The sequence below is a fragment of the Gorilla gorilla genome, chromosome 11 (assembly GCF_029281585.2).
Source record: "Gorilla gorilla gorilla isolate KB3781 chromosome 11, NHGRI_mGorGor1-v2.1_pri, whole genome shotgun sequence".
Lineage (NCBI taxonomy): Eukaryota > Metazoa > Chordata > Mammalia > Primates > Hominidae > Gorilla > Gorilla gorilla.
The window spans coordinates 20,647,317-20,666,031 of record NC_073235.2 but is presented as its reverse complement, the minus strand read 5'-3'; the positions used below and the strand labels follow the sequence as shown (position 1 = coordinate 20,666,031).

General features: G+C 51.7%; 1 protein-coding gene across 1 annotated transcript; it reads left to right on the top strand.

The window, feature by feature from the left end:
* The first annotated feature begins 1,283 nt into the window (after window positions 1–1,283).
* Window positions 1,284–4,000, top strand: C1QL2 (complement C1q like 2). Its single transcript, XM_004031670.3, has 2 exons — window positions 1,284–2,658; window positions 3,262–4,000. Exons 1-2 carry the CDS (start codon window positions 1,975–1,977, stop codon window positions 3,439–3,441), a joined length of 864 nt encoding a protein of 287 aa, XP_004031718.1. The 5' UTR covers window positions 1,284–1,974; the 3' UTR covers window positions 3,442–4,000.
* The last annotated feature ends 14,715 nt before the right edge of the window (window positions 4,001–18,715 follow it).

Here is an 18,715-nt window from a genome sequence, read left to right as displayed (position 1 = left end):
AGGACAGGCCTGGTGTGATTCCCATGTTGGGGGTGCTAGGGCAGGAGGTGGCCTTTTGAGGAAACTGAGTCTCAGGGACAGGAACCACCTGGCAAAATCACACAGCTACTCAGGGCAAGAGCAGAAGCTGGGGCTTTGATTTCTCCCCTGGAAGTCTCTCCCACACCGGCGGGCCTCTCATCCTTCCTTAGCCTCACATGCTACATTGGAGATAGACTATTCTGCTCTCACCTGAGGCCATGGTTTATTCAAGACTGGCTCAGAATGGCTTTGGACTATTTGGACTATTTTCTAAAATAACTAAACCCATCTCAGGAGGAGGAAGCTGGGGATGTCCAAGGGAATGTGCCCATGCATCTGCCTGGCAGTGGCCGGGCTTGGAGTGGAAGCTGAGTGCACCGTGATCACTGCCAAGTGCCGGCGTCCAGCATTTGGTTTCTACACCAGCTTCACGCAGAGGACAAGGGCCAGCCATTTTCTGGTGGAAGAAAAGGTCTGAGACGAATATTCCTTTTTTTTTTTTTTTTCTTTTTGAGATGGAGTTTTGCTTTTGTTGCCCAGGCTGGAGTGCAATGGCACGATCCCGCCTCACCGCAACCTCTGCCTCTCTGGTTCAAGCGATTCTCCTGCCTCAGCCTTCCGCGTAGCTGGGATTACGGGCATGCACCACCATGCCCAGCTAATTTTGTGTTTTTAGTACAGACGGGGTTTCATCACGTTGGTCAGGCTGGTCTCAAACTCCCAATCTCAGGTGATCTGCCCGCCTTGGCCTCCCAAAGTGTTGGGATTACAGGCGTGAGCCACTGCGCCCGGCCGCGAATATTCTTGCATTGGGAGCCTTGGGCTTTTTAGAGTCACCCCAAAGGTTAGTGGGGTGCTCTATGGGAGCCTGTTTAAGAGTCTGGAGTCCTTAGTCTAGGTTTGTGAAAGATCTTCCAGAAGCGAGATCTATTCAATTCTGAAGAAATAACTCAGGAGGGCTTTCAGAAACTCCTTCCCGCTGGACCTCACGGGACTCTCCTGGACTCGGTGGGTTGAGGTTTGATCCTCTTTGCAGGCCAGGGGATGGATTAGGTGACCCCAGAGGAGCCCTGCTGACACCTGGATTCCAGCTGCTTTCGTGGCCATGGGGGGTGGCTGTGTGCGCCCCGCCACTGCGTGCGTGGGTGTCTGTGTGTGTTATCGGTGGGAGGCGCGTGAGTGTGGCCGCGGGTGGGTGTGTCTGATGTGCCCCGGCTTGGGGCCGCGCCCGCTGCGCCCACTTGTGGCTCCTGGGAGCCGCCAGGAGGAACCGCGCCTTCACCGCCTCTGCCGAGGACGCCGCCAGATAGGAGGCTGATGACATGAGGGCTCCGTCTCCCGAGTGATGGCAGCGCGCGCTGCTTCGCCGCCTCCGCCGCTCAGCCCCGGACTCCTTACGTCAGGGTAGCTGGGTCCCCCCTCCGCGCGGGAGCCAGCGAACAGCGAGAGAGCACAGCAGAGCGCGCCGCGGAGCCGGGGCGCTCTCACTGCGCGAGAAGCCCCGCCAAACCCAGCGGAGCGGAGCCTGGCAGGAGGCAGCGCCGCGGAGCCAGCGCCGCGGAGCCAGCGCCGGACGCCGCAAGCAGACTCCCCGGCCAGCGCAAGCACTCCCTGGCCGGCGCCGGACCCTCGGGGCGCCGCGTTCGTCTTGTGTGCCCCACGTCATGCGCGCAGGCGTTCGCGGCTCTCCCGACCAGCCCCAGCGCGGTGGGCCCAGGCGCAGAGGTCCCGGCGCCTCTCGCTGAAGTAGTTGGGTGGCCGGGGCTGGGGGTCGCCACGTCGGGGGCGCGGCCAGGACCCGCGGAGCCGGCCCCCGAGCGCGGGGAGCGGGGCCGCCCGCGCCGCCCCACCATTACCTCCCCGGGCGGCAAGGAGGAGCTGGTGGCGGTCGCCTCCCGGCTGTGGCAGCGGCGGCGGCGTGCCTGCCTGGCGGCCGTCGGCGTACTCTTGGCCATGGCGCTCGGGCTGCTCATCGCCGTGCCGCTGCTGCTGCAGGCGGCGCCCCGAGGCGCCGCGCACTATGAGATGATGGGCACCTGCCGCATGATCTGCGACCCTTACACTGCCGCGCCCGGCGGGGAGCCCGCGGGTGCAAAGGCGCAGCCACCCGGACCCAGCACCGCCGCCCTGGAAGTCATGCAGGACCTCAGCGCCAACCCTCCGCCTCCTTTCATCCAGGGACCCAAGGGCGACCCGGGGCGACCGGGCAAGCCAGGGCCGCGGGGGCCCCCTGGAGAGCCGGGCCCGCCTGGACCCAGGGGCCCTCCGGGAGAGAAGGGCGACTCGGGGAGGCCCGGGCTGCCAGGGCTGCAACTGACGGCGGGCACGGCCAGCGGCGTCGGGGTGGTGGGCGGCGGGGCCGGGGTAGGTGGCGATTCCGAGGGTGAAGTGACCAGTGCGCTGAGCGCCACCTTCAACGGCCCCAAGATCGCCTTCTATGTGGGTCTCAAGAGCCCCCACGAAGGCTATGAGGTGCTGAAGTTCGACGACGTGGTCACCAACCTCGGCAATCACTATGACCCCACCACGGGCAAGTTCAGCTGCCAGGTGCGCGGCATCTACTTCTTCACCTACCACATCCTCATGCGCGGCGGCGACGGCACCAGCATGTGGGCGGACCTCTGCAAGAACGGGCAGGTCAGTGACCCCTACACTCACCGGCCCCGTAAACCCTCGCCCGCGCCCTGAACCTCCCAGGGAACCAGCCTCCTTTCTCTGCACCCGCGGGCTACCCTGCGAGCCCCGGGAATGAACGCGCCTCGGTGCCACAGTATCTCCGCTTCCCAATGCGCCGAGGCCGCGCTCACCAGGACGTAGAGCCAAATGTTGGGCCTTGAGAGCCCAGAGACCCCCATACCTAAACTACACTCCTTGGCCACTTGCGTCCCTGCCTGCTTCTCCGTGGGCTTCTCGGAAACCTCGGTTCTTTAGTTCTCTCCAGGTCGCCCCCTTGTCCTGCAGCCTCCTTTCCTCTTGGCCCTGGCCCCTGGCTCCCACCCTTCCACTCTGGGTCAGTGTTCATGAAGCTTCCCCTCTCCCTCTTTCCCAGACTCGTCGGCGCGAGGAGGAGGGGGGACCTGGAAGGAGTTGGCTAAGTTGGAGAGAGAGCATGGAGCTGGGGTGGGAGTGTGGACCCTGAAGCAGCAGGCGGGAGGCCCGTGAGTGGCGCGCCTGGTGTGGGCTGAGCAAAGGCGCGGGAAGAGGTGCCCCGGCTCACCTGCTCCCACCGCTTGTCCCCAGGTCCGGGCCAGCGCCATTGCACAGGACGCCGACCAGAACTACGACTACGCCAGTAACAGCGTGGTGCTGCACTTGGATTCAGGGGACGAAGTGTACGTGAAGCTGGATGGCGGGAAGGCTCACGGAGGCAATAATAACAAGTACAGCACGTTCTCGGGCTTTCTTCTGTACCCGGATTAGGGGCGCGGGGGGTGCGAGGCGGGGTGGCTGCAGGCCGCCCGGTCTCCGCCCGGGCGCGGCTCCTTGGCAAAGGCCACTCTCGATTCATAACACTTCCTGACATCTCCTTTGGAAAAGACAAATCCCTGCCTCCTCCCTGCCCCGCTCCTGGCCTCAGTGCGTCTGCGACCCACCACGCTCAGGGCTGTGCTCCTGGTCTCCATCCCCATCCCGGCGAGGGAGGAAGGGACGCCCGAGCCCTTGAGGCGGCGGCACAGACTTTGCAAACCTGATTAGACTGGACTGGCAGGGCCGGGAGCCTGCCCTCCTCAGACAGCCTCCTCCCAGTGCCTAGAAGCGGAGGGCTCCGGGCCCTGGCCAGGGAGATAGGCCAGAGGGAGCGCGGGCTTCCTGGGGCGTCCTTCTTTGTGACCCGAAATACTTGTGCAGATTTCCCTGTCCATCAGCCAAAACCCCACCCACAGCAGAATTCCAGCAAACAGAAAATTCACCTCTCCACACCGCATTCCCTCCTGACTCAGACTCACCGCGATGCATTAAATTATGTTTTTAGACTATGCGTTCTGTTGTCTGTATGTTGGCACATCCCGGACCAGGGCTCCACATGTCCGCCTTGGCATAATGACCTTACCTGGGCCCAGGATAGGCCCATCTATGACCTGCTCCCCAGCCGCTGCTATGTCCCTGCCACCAGAAGTTGCCGAAAAGACATGGGGTAATGGGAGCTGCATCCCACCCTTCCCAGAAGCTCTCCCCAGGCTGCAGCCCTGAGCTGGAGAGGCCGGAGGTGGGGTTGGGAGGAGGGGAGGAGGCGGGGAAAGGCATCAGGGAGAGTTAGAGGAAAGCAAGAGAGGAATGATTGGGTCTCCAGTCTTGGGCAACTTGGGCAACTTAGTCCTCCCGGAGTTGTGGGTGGAGGTCAGAGGGGAGGGGCTTCTGGGGAAGGAAGGGGAAGAGAAGGCATCTATGGGAAATGGCAGGCGTGAGTGACACTTGCCTGGGAGGGATCTGTAGGATGTTTGGCTCCTAAAAGGAAGTGCAGAAGTCCCTAGCAGACACACACCCACTGAGCGGACGGTTCACTAAGCACAGGCCTGTTTACGCACAGCCGCCAGGGCCACAGCTCTCCAGAGAGCTGGTAAACTGAGGCAATTCCACGGATCATCCAGCTTGCTGAACTTCCCCAGGGCTGTGTGGTGAGGTGGACACCATTCCTTGGGGGAGGGACGCCTCTTTCCTGCGGGCTTCCCTTCCCTTATGCATGCGATTTGGGGTGCCTGCTCTGAACCTGAGTGTGTGTTTGGTGTCCCATCAGCATTCTACACACACACAAGTTAGGAAAACACCCCGCATGGTTTTGATTTTTTTCTTTTTACTTTTTTTTTTGTGGTCAGATCACTGAGTTACAACAAAGTTATGTACAAAATAACCAGTCAGCTACCAGCAACCTGTTAGTGCTTACTGAGGTCATTTTTATGGGTTGTGTGGAAAGAAATGTGTGAGTATGCACAAAAAGGCAACCCCAGGGTGTGTGTATCTGTGTAAAGCTGGAGATTATGTGTGTGTGTGTGTGTGTGTGTGTGTGTGTGTGTATCTCCTATGTGGATATAATGTTGTGATTGTCCTCACGTAATCCACATTACACATGTACACACACTTACATTCATAAGTCCGTGTCAATGTGGTGTGTGACAATGTTCATGCTGCATTTCTGGCCCCAAATTGCTTTGTGCTCGACTTTAGTTCCTGGAAAATGCTGAAAGCTGTGATTCCCATTTAAAAGACAATTATACCCCCTGCCTTGAGTCCTGTTGCTGTCGCTATTCCTTTTTGCTCTTATTTTGTTTGAATAATGTTTTATTGTCATTCTTTTCAATATGAGCAATGATTATGTCTGCTTTGAGTCCAGGGATAAAGTACTCAAAGAGAATGGGAGGAAACATGTATATACATACTGCCATCCCCTCCCCCAGTTCCAGACCTAGTAATCCCAACCCCAATTCCCCACCCCACCCCACTCCTGCTGATTGTGGATCCCTAACCCAGCTGAGCTCAGGAACTGGGAAGGGCAGAGTCAGGGCCATCTACAGTTGCATAGGTATCAATTTCTGATGCTTTGTTGATTGTATCATCCAGAAATGCGATTAAAACCAAATGTCTGAGACCCAAATGAAGTCTAATTGCTATGGATCTGCAATCCCCAGCGGGCACCTAATCCTTTTTGACTTATTCCTCCCCTTCCTCCGATGAGATGGAGCTTAGACACAAAGCCCTTGGTTTAAATTTCAAAAATTAAAATTGACATGCAGTGGTGGCTTTCCTGGGAGCAGGAGGAATTTCTAAGGAGGTGCCTGAACCCAGCTTTATCCTCTGCATTAAGAAGCAATCTGTACTTCTAACAAAACCCCTGCCACTCCCCTTTGGCAGAAGGGCAGTGGAGATGCCTTGCCTGGGTCTGACTGTTCACAATACTTAGACAAATTTGAATCTGAGATTCCTCCATCTGTATTCCCTGGTGCAGCTGGGGCTTCTTGCAATTCTAATGCCCGGGCTGCCGGAGGTGCTGCCAGAGGTGTCAGCTGCTAAGAGGATGATGGATTGATGAGGCGGCGGATGGGAGGTACGGCGTGGCAGGAGCTAGCAAGCTCAGGAACAATCTCTCTGCATATGCACACCTTCCAGGTCCCAGGCAGGCCCCTCATGGCCCACCGAGGTCCATGACACCATCATCTGTCCAGAGGACTCTATTGGAAGGGGGCAGGGTGGAGTGGGGAGGCAGGCTTCCCACCGTTGTCACCGTCATGGTGCCATCAGTCTTGGGGTGCATGTGGAATGCAAGAAACCCTTTGCGCCAGACACTTACCCTTGTCTCCAGTTGAGTAGGGACTTACTATCAATTATAATCATAACATATTAGTTTAATTTCCTAATTGCTTTTGGGTCCCTTTTCTAATTATGTTCTTGGTTTGGGATTATCATACTGGCATCATCCCAGAAGTTGGAGAGATATTATTCTGTCCATTTGGGAGGCAGAGAAATTGGGGCTTAGAGAGGTCCATGACTTGCCCAAGTGCACAAAGCTTATAAGAGTCTGAGCTGCAACTTGAACTCAGACCTACAGACTTTGCCCCTGTTTGCCTGCACAGAAGGGGCAGGTCCAACTCCCAGGGTTCTCAGGCCTTTGAGAGGAGAGCACATAGGTGGGGCACACTTCCCACCCTTTCCTCTGATATAGGACACGGCAGCATCCTCCAGAGGATCAGATGAGACCAGCCAGCTTCTTTGGCCCAGGCAGCCCCCGCAGAGAGCACCCCAGACAGAGGTTCCCACTCCTGAGGAATTTGGCTGAAAAGCCTAGCCAGTGCTGATGGCCCATTGGGGCCTTACGTCACCAACTCCAAATGCTCCATTTGGACCTGTCTGTCTTGACCAGCAACTCCCCTTCCCTCCAGTCTCCTCTCCTCAGGGCCTGCTGACCACTTTCTCTTAGGACAGCTCTCCCTTTTCTCCTCTGGGTAGCACTGAGGAGGGGGCCATCCTGCAGGTGTAGTTTAGTGAAGTGAGCATTGGCTACCTCTGATTGGTGGGAGAGCACTTCCCCATTCCCAAAGCCAGCATCTCTGTGATTATCATTCAGGACTGCCTAAGTGCATGAGATACACACCTGGCCCCGGAAATCCTGATAGAAGTTATGCCTTCTGCTACCTTTCTCTCCTATCTTTGTGAGCAGATGGCTCTTTTGGGCACCCCAGACAAAACATCCAGGTCCCCCTCTGCATCAGGCTGTGATGCCACCAGAGGGGCCACTGCATAGACTCGTTGCTCCAGACTTCTCTGATCATACAGTTCTACTGGTTAAACAGTTTTTGAGCACTCACAACCAATATATTTACTTAACTTACAAATAATTTCTGTATACCATTGTCAATCTACACTTTTACATTGTTCCATCTTTTTGTATTTACGTTCATCAAAGGACCTGCACATTCAAGTCAGTATCTATGTTCCAGCTGGCTAACCAAGTTTGGAAACCAGTTTCTTTTCACTGGAGCAAAAAGAGACTAGGGTTAATTCAAGGGCTGTTTCCCTTCAGCTTGCCATTTCCCAGAATCTTACGCCTGAAGAGATATTCTTTTCTGAGTCACAGGTGAGCCTGAGTACTTTAATTCTTGGAGTGCGCAGTTTCAGTTTACGTTTTAAGAATTTATAATGCATGATTCCTCTTACCTTTTTCAGACTGAAAATAAATAAAGCTGAAGTTCCCAGGTTTTCTTCTTACACCTGATTTTGGAGACTGATGTTGGCATTGGTGTCAACTCAGTATCAGGATGGGCCCGGCGGGGCGGGGTCTCTCTGGGGCCCCTCTGAGTATCGGGGGGACAGACTCAGCAGATGGAAAAGAGGAATTTTGGGGGAATGTTTTGGTCTCTTGTTATTGCTATATTCTAATTCCCCTCCATGAAGGAGCATAGAGCATAGCAGCAGTTGCAGCACATAATATGAGAAGTAGTTTAAAGCATTTTATCCTACTAATTTCAAAAATACACACCAGTACATGGAATAGTGTTATGAGCCACATGGGCCTGTCATCTGCTCAATACTTACCTCTCCTGGCAAAGCATAAAAAGCCGAATTTTGATTTTTAAAGACCTCATCCCGTGTTAGGAATTGGTGCTAGGGCACATTGTGTCCTCCCAACACCCCTATGAAGTAGGTCTGACTATTAGTCCCATTTTACAGATGAGGAAACTGAGATTCAGAGAGGTGAAGCGACTTCCCCAAAGTGAGGGCCGGGACTGGTGTCAAGGTCTGTGTGACCCCAGAGCCCAGGCCCTTTAGGGAATATGGGTGGAGCAGGGAGGCGAGACCTTAAAAGACAAACCACAATGAGGGTGCATTTCTAGAAACAGGATTCCCCATCAAGCACCTGTGGTTGCAGCCAGTGCCCAAGGGTTTTTCTGGAGGCCTTGAAAGGAAGTGCCCCCCTTTCCTAACATTGCAATCCATTGGTTCCTGGCTTCTTGCTCTCCCTTTCTTACTGTTCTGGGTGCCAGTCATGCTCTTTCCTCTACCTGGAACCCTCTTCTCCAGGTTAGCTCTCACTCTTTCAGGGCTCAGCTGGCACATGATTTCCAGTAGTCCCCCCACAGCCCTGGTGCTCCATGGCTTCTCTTCTCCCCACCCTGGGGGCCAGAGAACCCTGCTGAGAGCTTCTCTGCATAGCAGTTATGACACCGTTGTAATCCTGTGTCAGGAGGTCTGTCTTCCCCATGGACTGTAGGCTTCACAAGGGCGCTACCTCGTGTCTGTGTGGGCCACCAGGGAATATTCTCTGCCCCCAGCACTTCGAATGGTGCCTGGCACACAGTAGGTGCTCAATAAATATTTTCAGAATGGATGGATAGAGGGATGGAGGCATCCTGGGGGATCTTGAGAAGGTAAATCTTGAAAATATTTTGACTTCACAATGGGATCATAGGGGGTTGTCCCAGCAAGCTGAATCACTGCTTTTTAACCAATGAGTCTCCATCTATCCCCCACTGTCACCCCTAGCCCCGAGTTTTTAAGGCTGGGGTGAAAGGGGGCAGATATATGTAAAGGTGCATTTATTACAATCTTTGGGTCCCTGATTACATCTTTAGGAATTACCAAAACCTTCTAGCTGACACAAGCTTATGACCACTGCCATACTGCAGCTTCTGGGCTGCTTTAGCTTCCCCCTTGGGGCCTTGGGGATGACCCTCTGTATTCTGGAGCTTCTTGGGCAGTAGCCTCATTTCCAGTGGGGTCCCTTGGTTGGTGCTTTTGCTGTGAGGATTCTTTCATTTTCTTCAAACGAAAAACATCTTTTGAAAAATTGTTGACATAATATGCACTAGCAAAAAAATCGAAACAACATAGAGAAATATAAAACAGCAAAAATTCCCTCTCCCTTACTGCAATCTCCTTCCCCAGAGACAATTTGTTAACAGCTTGATTTGTATTCTTTCAGACTTTTAGAATGCCCATATGTGTGGCTCTGAACACAAAGAGTGTAAAATTCTGAACACTGCTCCACACCTGGTTCCCCCTTCATGCTTACTCTCGGACAACTCAGCGGTGCACGTAGAGCCCCTGTTTCTTTTGACCGAGGTGCATTCATTGTACTGTTGATGATGACCTTTAATAGGAGGAACAAATCTTCCACCACTGGGTCTGTGAGCTGCTTCCACTATTCCCTGGTCTAGTGGAGGAAGAGTCTGCTGATAGCTTCCTCTTTCACTTACGGGTTCTGCCCTCATGTGGGAAAGTCCTACTTTATTTCCAAATCGGTATAAACCAGGTCTTTATCCAATGTACAGATGATTCTGCCCTTGATTTCTACCTTGTGGTATATTTCCTACACTCAGTAGCCCCTCTTCTAGAACTGAGTAAATTAAAGAAAGATTGACTCCAGCCGGTCCAGTGTTGCCTCTGTTGGCACAGGGAGAAGGAACGGCACTCCTGGGGGTTGTATGTGTGTGGTGTGTGTGGGGTGGCTCCAGTTAGGGAGGAGCCCAGTATGCTTGGAGAATGAGGTATCTACCTGCCACCCCACACTACACACCTGGCTGCTGCCTATGTTGAAGCCTTGTTAAAGATGCAATTATATCCGAGGGAGGGTGGAGGCAGCCGGATGCAGGCACCCTGACCATCCCCAGGATTTCCTAGGAAGAGTGCTACCCTTGATTTGGCTCTTGGGCGACTGGGATTGGTAGAGCTGTGCTTCTTGATGGTGTGTGTCTGCTTGCCCAGGAACTCAGCTCCCACTTGGCTCCTCAGCTGTGTCCCCAGGTCCCCAGGCCTGAGTTTTGCAGAATGGCTCTGTTTCCCTCTTCTTTTCTCTCTTTACTTCCAGTTCCTGTGTCCGGGGCAGGGCTCTGATGCCTCTTCCCTGCTGCACTGTGCCTGATGGTGGGGGAAGGAGACAGGGAAGAGCGGGATGTTCTGCTCCAATGCCTCCAGGCCAGCTGAAGAGACTGACGCAGACACCAGGATGCCAGGCCACACTGGTCATCTGACGTGTGCCCTGCAACCAGACTGTGCAGTGGGCAGCAGCGGAGTGCACCAAAATAGCCCAGCCCTTTAAAATCAACCAGGTCACAATGCAGAGTAAAGAGAGGGGACAAAAAGTGATTTTAACCATTTAAAAAATTTTGAGCTGAGTCCTTTATCTGTGTTATCTTGCTTAATCTCAACAATGGAGTAAAGTGAGATGCAGCAAGTTAAATATCTCAACAGTTCTCTCAGTCACCCTGTGAGAGGATCAAAACTGAGGCACAGGGAGGGCTAGTGATTTGCTGAAGGTCACACAGCAAAGGAGAGCCTGAAGATTGAAGCCCAGGTCTATCTGATGTCAACGGTCCTGCTTTTAGTAATCCAATTCTCTGTCTTCCCTACCAGCCTGCTGGTTATCTGAGGCTTGTCATGGAACCTCTCTGAGCCATGGTTTCCTCTTCTTCTTTTTGTAGAGGTGAAATCTTGCTATGTTGCCTAAGCTGGCCTTGAACTCCTAGCCTTAAGCAATCCTCCCACCTTGGTCTCCTAAGTTGTTGGGATTACAGGCATGAACCACTGCACCTGGTACAGGGTTTCCTTTTCTGTAAAATGCTGCCTGTTCTACAAGACTAATGTGAAGAGTGAATGAGCTAATGGATGTCAGCGATGTCACCGGGAAGTGTTCCATTAAAGTTAGTTGTCATCAGCATTTAAACATTTATTTTGAAAGAGTCACTTTGCCAACTACACCACCTGGCTACTTGTCTAAGCTACTGATGTTTGGAGGAACTCAACTATGGTCTTTGAACTTGGTGGATTCAAATCCACCTTTACCATGAACTAGCTCCGCAATAACTTAACAGATTATTTAACTTGCTGAACCTCTCTTTCCCCCATCTATAAAATGGGGCCAGTCCTCCTACCACATGGGTAATTGGGAGAATTAATGAGATGTCATAACAGTATGAGATACAGAGTAAGTGCTTGAGACCTGAGGTTAGTAGGTGGCGGTGGTATTGAGATAATGATTAGGGATCTCTTCATTTTCTCCTGAGCCGACACATTTCAGGAATCATCAAACTGAGACTTCTTGGAGTGAGAAAGGGCAGGATTTTAGTGTCAGTAGCTGGCATTTATGAGCATGCCTGTGTGTTAGGAGACACCAAGGGCGTTTTCCAAACATGTCTACAGTCCTTTCAGTAACCCTGTGAGGTGAAGATGAGTGATAATTGTACCCATTTCACAGATGAGGAAGTGAAAGGCTGTTTTCAATGGTGGTTATATATGTCACAGCCAGAATTCAACCCAGTGCCCTTTCCACTGTTCATGCCTTGGTCTCTCACCTACTTTAGCACTGGCCCTCGCAGGTCCCAGTACGTGCTGGGAATGCTTGTGCAACTTAAGACTGATGACTGTGCAGATCCTGTTGGGGCTCCCTTGTTAAATCCCAGGCTAATAAGCCCCTGCGTAATTGGGCCTGGAGCTGTGACTAAGTCTCAGGGCTCTGCCACATGAATATGCAAACTCCCATTGACGGCCCAACTCCATCGCAGCCTGATTTCAAATTGGCATACACAGCCCAGTGGTTCAGGGCCTCTTGCTATGCATAGCAAGAATGCCTGCTAATCCCACTAAAGCTCTGAGGTCAGGGTTGGGTAGGGGGGTGTGCTCAGCAGAGCCCATTCAGGAGGGTACATTGAGAGCATGCAGTCCAAGCTGCAGCCCTCTTTCAAGACCTGCCCTGCCTCCACGGGATCAATATGGAGCTCACAAGCCTTGGAAGGCTGGTTTCTGTTTTCTTTCCCAGCTCCATGAGGCATACGTGGGAAACCCAGATGCTGCTCAAGGGCATGGAGTCCAGTGGGAGCTGTCTGGTGGCCTGCAGATTGTGAAAGCCAGCTTTGCCACATGTTTCACATAAAGCCTGATTACTGGGTGTCCACTGTGTGCCCAGCACTGTGGTGGGGGGAATGGTTGTCACTCTCTTTCAGTCTGGTTGGTAACAAGAATAGTAATTGTCAATGATAACAACAATAGTACTCACTCCTGTTTGTCAGGTACCTACTGAGAGGTGCCTGTGACTTGCATGCCCTCATTTAAAACTCCCTGAAGTCCTGCAAAATGGGTGTTATTCTTCCCATCTCACAGGCGAGGGCACCGAGACTTGAGAAGTTAACTCAGCTGTGCTCCAGCTCCACAGCTAAGAGGTGGTGGAGGCTGAGTTGCAGCCCAGGTTTGTGTGGCCATAAAGCCCTTCCTTTTTGCACGACAGAGGTGCTGCAGTGTGTCTTGATCCACTCTATGGATACTTGGGGAAGGGCTGACCCGATGGCTGATCTGGGCACAGGGAACCTCTATGTGGAAATGAGAGGTCCTGAGAAGGGCTGGGGTGGTCAGGAGGGCTTCCAGGAGGTGGTGGCCCATCAGTTGGGGTTTGTCATGTAAGTGTGGTCATTAAGCTCCTTAGGGAGCTTGCAATGAGGCTGAGCAGAAAAAACTCACACACTTTGGAAATCCCTTGGTTCCATATTCATTCTCCAAACAATTATTAAGTGCCTACATCTACACTGAATGCAGTGCCGGGCCCTGGGGTACAAAATGTCCTGAGATAAGGCCCAGTCCCACATGAACTCTGTGAAAGACAGGAGCCAGACCAGGGCCCAGGGCAGGGGATATGCCACCCAGAACAGGGAGCCGACATCGCTCCAGAGAGCCACTGAGCCCAGGGTAAAGCCAGGAGAGGAGAAACAAAGCGGTGCAGATGCCTCCAGCTCTTTGGAGGGGACCAGGAGGAGGTCATTCTGGCAGGGAGGGAAACACACAATCACAGTCCTGGAGGTGAGCTTGCCTCGGGGAAGGGTTTTCTGGAGCCTTTCTCTCTACACGTGTGTTGGGCTGTGTGCATTGGTGTGCATATGGCATGCACATACACGGAGGGAGATGTGACTTATGTGTGTGACAGGATGGATGTATTGTGGGAGGGATGTTTGTGTGTGGGATGGAGTGTGTGTGTGTGTGTGTGTGTGGTGTGCTGTACCTATGGGGACACAACAGTGTCAATTGCAATGGTTGTGTATCTGGCTCAGAACACTCTTGGGAGTGTTTGAGCCCTTCTTGCCTCTCAGTAGAAAGATAGAAGAGCTTTATGCCATTGATTGGTTTTGCTTTTCCCAACTTCCTGCCTCCAACACACATAATAAACTTCATTGCTGACTCTCTTTGAAGTGTGTTTGGAGTTTGTATTTGGGGTGGGGTCACATGGGGATGGGAGGTGTCCAGGGCTGAGTGTTGAATGATGGGGGAGGGAGGGACTGGGGAGAAGAAACATCTCAGGGCAGGAGCTGGAAGTTAGGAGGATCCCTGAGTTGCCTAAAAGACCCCAAATAATGGTGTTCTGGAATCACAGATGCAGATAACTACACATGCAGCAGCAACAACTTAACATTGTAATACCACTTGATTCTTTCTGAAGGGCATTGGCAGCCATTCTTTCCCTCATTTGTAGTGACACGCCAGCCCCCACACTCACCAGCATGTGGAATTACAGATAGCTCCTGTTCTCCTTCCCAGTGGATTTCTGCAAGGACTGTGGTCACTGGACATACAATTATAACATCCCCATCTCCCCTCAGTAGAGGAGACTGAGGCTAAGACAAATGAAGTGACCAGTCCAGGTCTCACGGCTGGTTAACAACTCTACTGAGAATAGCCTCCCAGTCAGTCTTCTCTGCTTCTCAGGGCTTCTGATAGTTCAAAGTGAGGGGTCTGAACGTGGTAAACATGATGGGAGACAGAGCAAGCACATAGATTCCCACCTCTCTGTCAGGCAGTTAGAGCAGATCACTTTCCAGGGCTGTATCCCAGCTCTCCCATAGCATCCTGGATATATTAGCTAGAGCATCTACTCATCCATCCATCTATCCATCCATTCATCTATCTATCCATCCATCCATCCATCCATCCATCCACCCACCCATCCATCATCCATGTAGTCAGTGCACAGCTCTATGCTAACCCTATGTAGGTGCTGGGAATGAGATGCTCTCTACCCAAAAAATCTCCCAGTCCGGCGGCAGAGCTTCTAGAAGCCACTGCCCATCTCTTCTTCGCTTTCTCCAAACAGCCACTTTCTAAGAGAGGCAGGCATAGGGCTCTCGCCTGGCTCCCCGTGAGTAAGCTAGCCCAGCAGCTAGCATGACAGCCTCTGACAAGCCCAGGTGACTGGCGTCAGAGAACAAGAAGCTCCCCAGTGGTGTGGCAGAAATCCCGAGTCAAGCTCAAGAGCTTTCCTACAAATACGTGAGGGGCCTGGCTTCTCTCTCGAGGTGCTTCCTGCAACTCCTGCAGGATGGCAGGTCTGGCACTGTGCATGCCTCATGTCCTCATGCCTTGAGTTGGTGGCACCATGTGCCATGTGTGGTGTTTGCCTGAGCCCTTGCTTGGCCCCTGGCCACAGGTTGCACCCTTTGCTTGGCTGGCCACCCTGTGGGTGGTATCTTGCCTATGTACCCCCATTTTTCGAGGGACACTTCACAGCTTCTGCACTGTGGTCATCACCCATGTTGGGAGGTCTGGATGTAGAAGGAGGAACTTGCATCACAGCAGAGGGCCTGTGTCTTACTCTGTTTCCGCTGCTCAGTAACTCATGATGGGGGCTTCTTGCGGAAATGAACAAGCAAGGCCACTGCCCAGACTGGTGCATGTGAGGAGACTGGCAGAGAGGAGTAGGTGCTTTCCACGCCGAGCTGCAGGACCGGAGGGCCAGCCGTGGGAGCTTGCCTGTGGGATTTGTATTTGTGAAGCTGGCTAACTAGTCCTTACTGCCAGCTACCTTCTTTCATATCGCTGGACTAATGGGGCTGCCAAGTTAGGGACCCCATGGTCCAAACCCTCAAACAGCAAGTAATTGTTTCCACTGTGTGAGAAGCCAGTGGTTAATGGGGGTTTGCCAGCAGCTGCAGGGGACCAGGGGCTCAGTTAGGGTTTTCCTGATTAACTCTCCCATGTTCCCATTCCGGGAGGGATGGGGCAAAGGAAGTCCGATTGCCATCAAATCATAGTCATCACTCTTAGCTGCTTGCTTAGTAAACCTCCATGTCTCCCGGCACTTACACAATCACCTCCAAGTCCCAAACCTGGTGGACTGGCCTTTCATGATCTGGCCTTGTTGCTTCCCTGCCCACTGTCTCCCTCCATCCACTTCCGCAGGTAAATGGAGATTCTTTTCTTCCCACAAGGAGGTTCCTTCTAGTCTCTATGCAGAGCCTGGACTAGGGTAAGGTGCAAAATTTAAGAGAGTGCAAAAAAAAAACTCTCCAATTAAGATAAATAATTTTAATGCAATGTTTAAAACATCAAGATTATTGTAACCCATGACAAAACAAAATATCAATATTTATTTTTAAAATTTCAGTAGCTTTGGGGGTACAAGTGGATTTTGGTTGCACAGATGAATTGTACAGGAGTGGAGTCTGAGATTTTCATGCACCCATCACCCGAGTAGTATACATTGCACCCAATATGTAGATTTTTTATCCTCTCTCCATCCCTCGCTCCCCCTTCTGAGTCTCCAATGTCCGTTATACGTACGTCTGTATGCCTTTGCGCACCCATAGCTTAGCTCTCACTTATAGGTGAGAACAGGAGGCATTTAGTTTTCCATTCCTGGGTTACTTCAGGGAATATCAATGTTTAAATAACAATGGCATCAGTCAGGATCCTTTAGAGAGGATTCTTTTTCTTTTTCTGATTTTTTTAAACCGCTTTATTGAGCTGTGATTCTTCTCATTTTATCACAGACGAGCACCAGGTTTTGAGAGAGAAGGGAAGAAAGAGGGACTAGGAAGCACTAAGAATGTGTTCAAGGAATGGAATAATTGACTGTATTAATCTTGATAAGAGTAACTCTCCTGTTACTAAGCATCCATTGTTTATTGAGCATTTACTCAGTGCCGGGCACCATGTTACAGAGCTTACGCTCATGATCTCATTGTCTCCTGTAGTGGTAGGTGTGATTATGCTTGTCTCATTGATTTGGAATCTGAAGAACAGAAAGGTTGAGTAGTTTGCCCAGAGACACACAGCTCTGCCAGGTGGAGCTGGAACGGAACCTAGGTCTGACTGTAAGGCCCATGCTTCTCCAAGATATTTTATGGCTGCCCCTGAGGGACACTTCTGTTCTTACCTTTCTCCCTATCCCAATAATGATGCAGATTATAACAATAAGAAACACACACTGGGTTCTTGCTATGTGGCAGGAACTTTTCCAGGTGCTTTATATGTGTTATGTATCTCATTTAATCCTCCCAACCACCACAAAATGATAGAAATTATCCCCATTTTGTATATGAGGAAACTGAGACACGAAAAGGTTAAGTAACTCGGTCAAGGTCCCAGCAATAGTAAGCGGGAGAACGAAGACACCCTGGTTTCAGAGGAGCTTGTGTCCTCTGCACTGAGCGTGGGATGTTCCAGGTGCTGAGCTGGGCCAGGCCTATCCATTGCCCTCCTGCCTGGGGTGGGTGAGACATTACCAATCCCCCTGCCCTGGCCCCGGCCCCGGGGCCTCACACAGTTCCCAGGTGGGAACCCAAGCCAGCGCCTCTCCACTCACTCTTGGACTGGCACTTCAAACAGTGGCCCTTTCCGCCGTGCCCGCTGTCAACCTCGTGGAAACCTGCCAGGCGGACAATGAAGGCATTCAGGGGCTGTTATTTATTTATTTCTCAATAAAGAAACTTCATGAATAGATGGATATTTATTCACCTAATTCGCTTTTGCAAATGCAGTGTCCTTCAAAGGATGATTTGTTTGCTGAGTGGGGCTGAGGCGGGAGGTTAAAAATAGCTCCCGGCAGTACCGTATTTCTCAGTAAATCACTGTTGATAATTTAATAATAAAATTAGTCTTACATCAGGTACCAGATAACGCTCCTTTGACATGCAAATCAAATTTAGCTTCCTACCTAATGTGGGCCATTTGTGAGGCTGCAAAATCACTAGTCTCCGTTTTTGGGGCATACATTTAGAGCCTTTCTTAGGTGGGTCAATAAAAGTGCCTCCAAAATGCTTATCTCACTAATGTGATCATTTGTAATATTGACTAAGTTCAAAATGTAGGCAACTGGAAGCTCTCTCACTTCAAAGCTGCCACATATAGCAGGTTGGAGAAGACACCAAACACACACCTGTCCAGTTTAGGGAGATGGCTGTAAATCGCTTTGAGTTTGGGGGCAGAAAGGCTGTCTCCTCCAGTATGTCTTTTATTTCTTCTTAATAAAACTTTCATGGCCATCTACAGTGTGCCAGGCCCTGTAGTAAGTTCTGGGGAAGCAGAGATGATTTAGATGCTGCCTTTAAGGAGTTCATGCATGGTCTGGTGGAGGGACACTCGCATCAAGGGGCATCATGGTGTGAAGACAAAGGGACATGCACATACAAGATCTAGGGAAGCATAGCAGAAGAAAGGGCCAACATCATTGTGAAGGAGAGAACACACAATCCAGGAAGGCTAGTCCGCAAAAGTGAAATCTATACTGGGTTTTGTAGGATAAATAGGAGTCCTCTGGGTAATTGAGTAGCAGTTAGGGGCACAGGACAGGGCATTTCAGGCAAAAGAAATGGTATATACAAAGGTGTGGAGGCATAAGACTTGGTACCATGCAGAGAAGTTACATTTTTTTTTTTGTAGCCAAAGACTAGCAAGTGGGAGACTGGAAAGTCCAGTGGGGGCCATATGACCTTGTGTGACCTGTGAGAGAGCTGAGATGTTCATCTGAAGGGATGGGGAACCACCGAAGGGTTGGAAGCAGGGGAGAGGCAAGGCTGGATGTCCTTGCTGAAAGATCTTCAGGACATGGTATGGAGCATCCGTGGAGGAGGGCAGGATGGTTCCCTTCTCCCCTAAGGAATGAGCACCATGTTTCCTACAGGGCAAGTGGGATTCTGTGTGAGTGCTGCAGGACACAGGGGCCAAGAAATAAACAGGAACCAAAACACACTGAGGGGAGGAACTGGAGAGGAGGAGCTGCCTCAGAAAGAGCTGACAGGGGAGTGGGAGCCTCCTACCTGGGTCCACTGGGTGGGAACTTCAGGCCTCACTCACCCATAGGTATTCAACAAGCCCCAGTATATGTTTGACATATGCAGGTTACAAGCCTTTCCCACAGGGACCATGTCATTTTAACCAGCCCTCTGAGATTGGCAGGGTGGGCCCCATAATTCCCATTTTATAGATGAGAAAACAGAGGCTCAGAGAG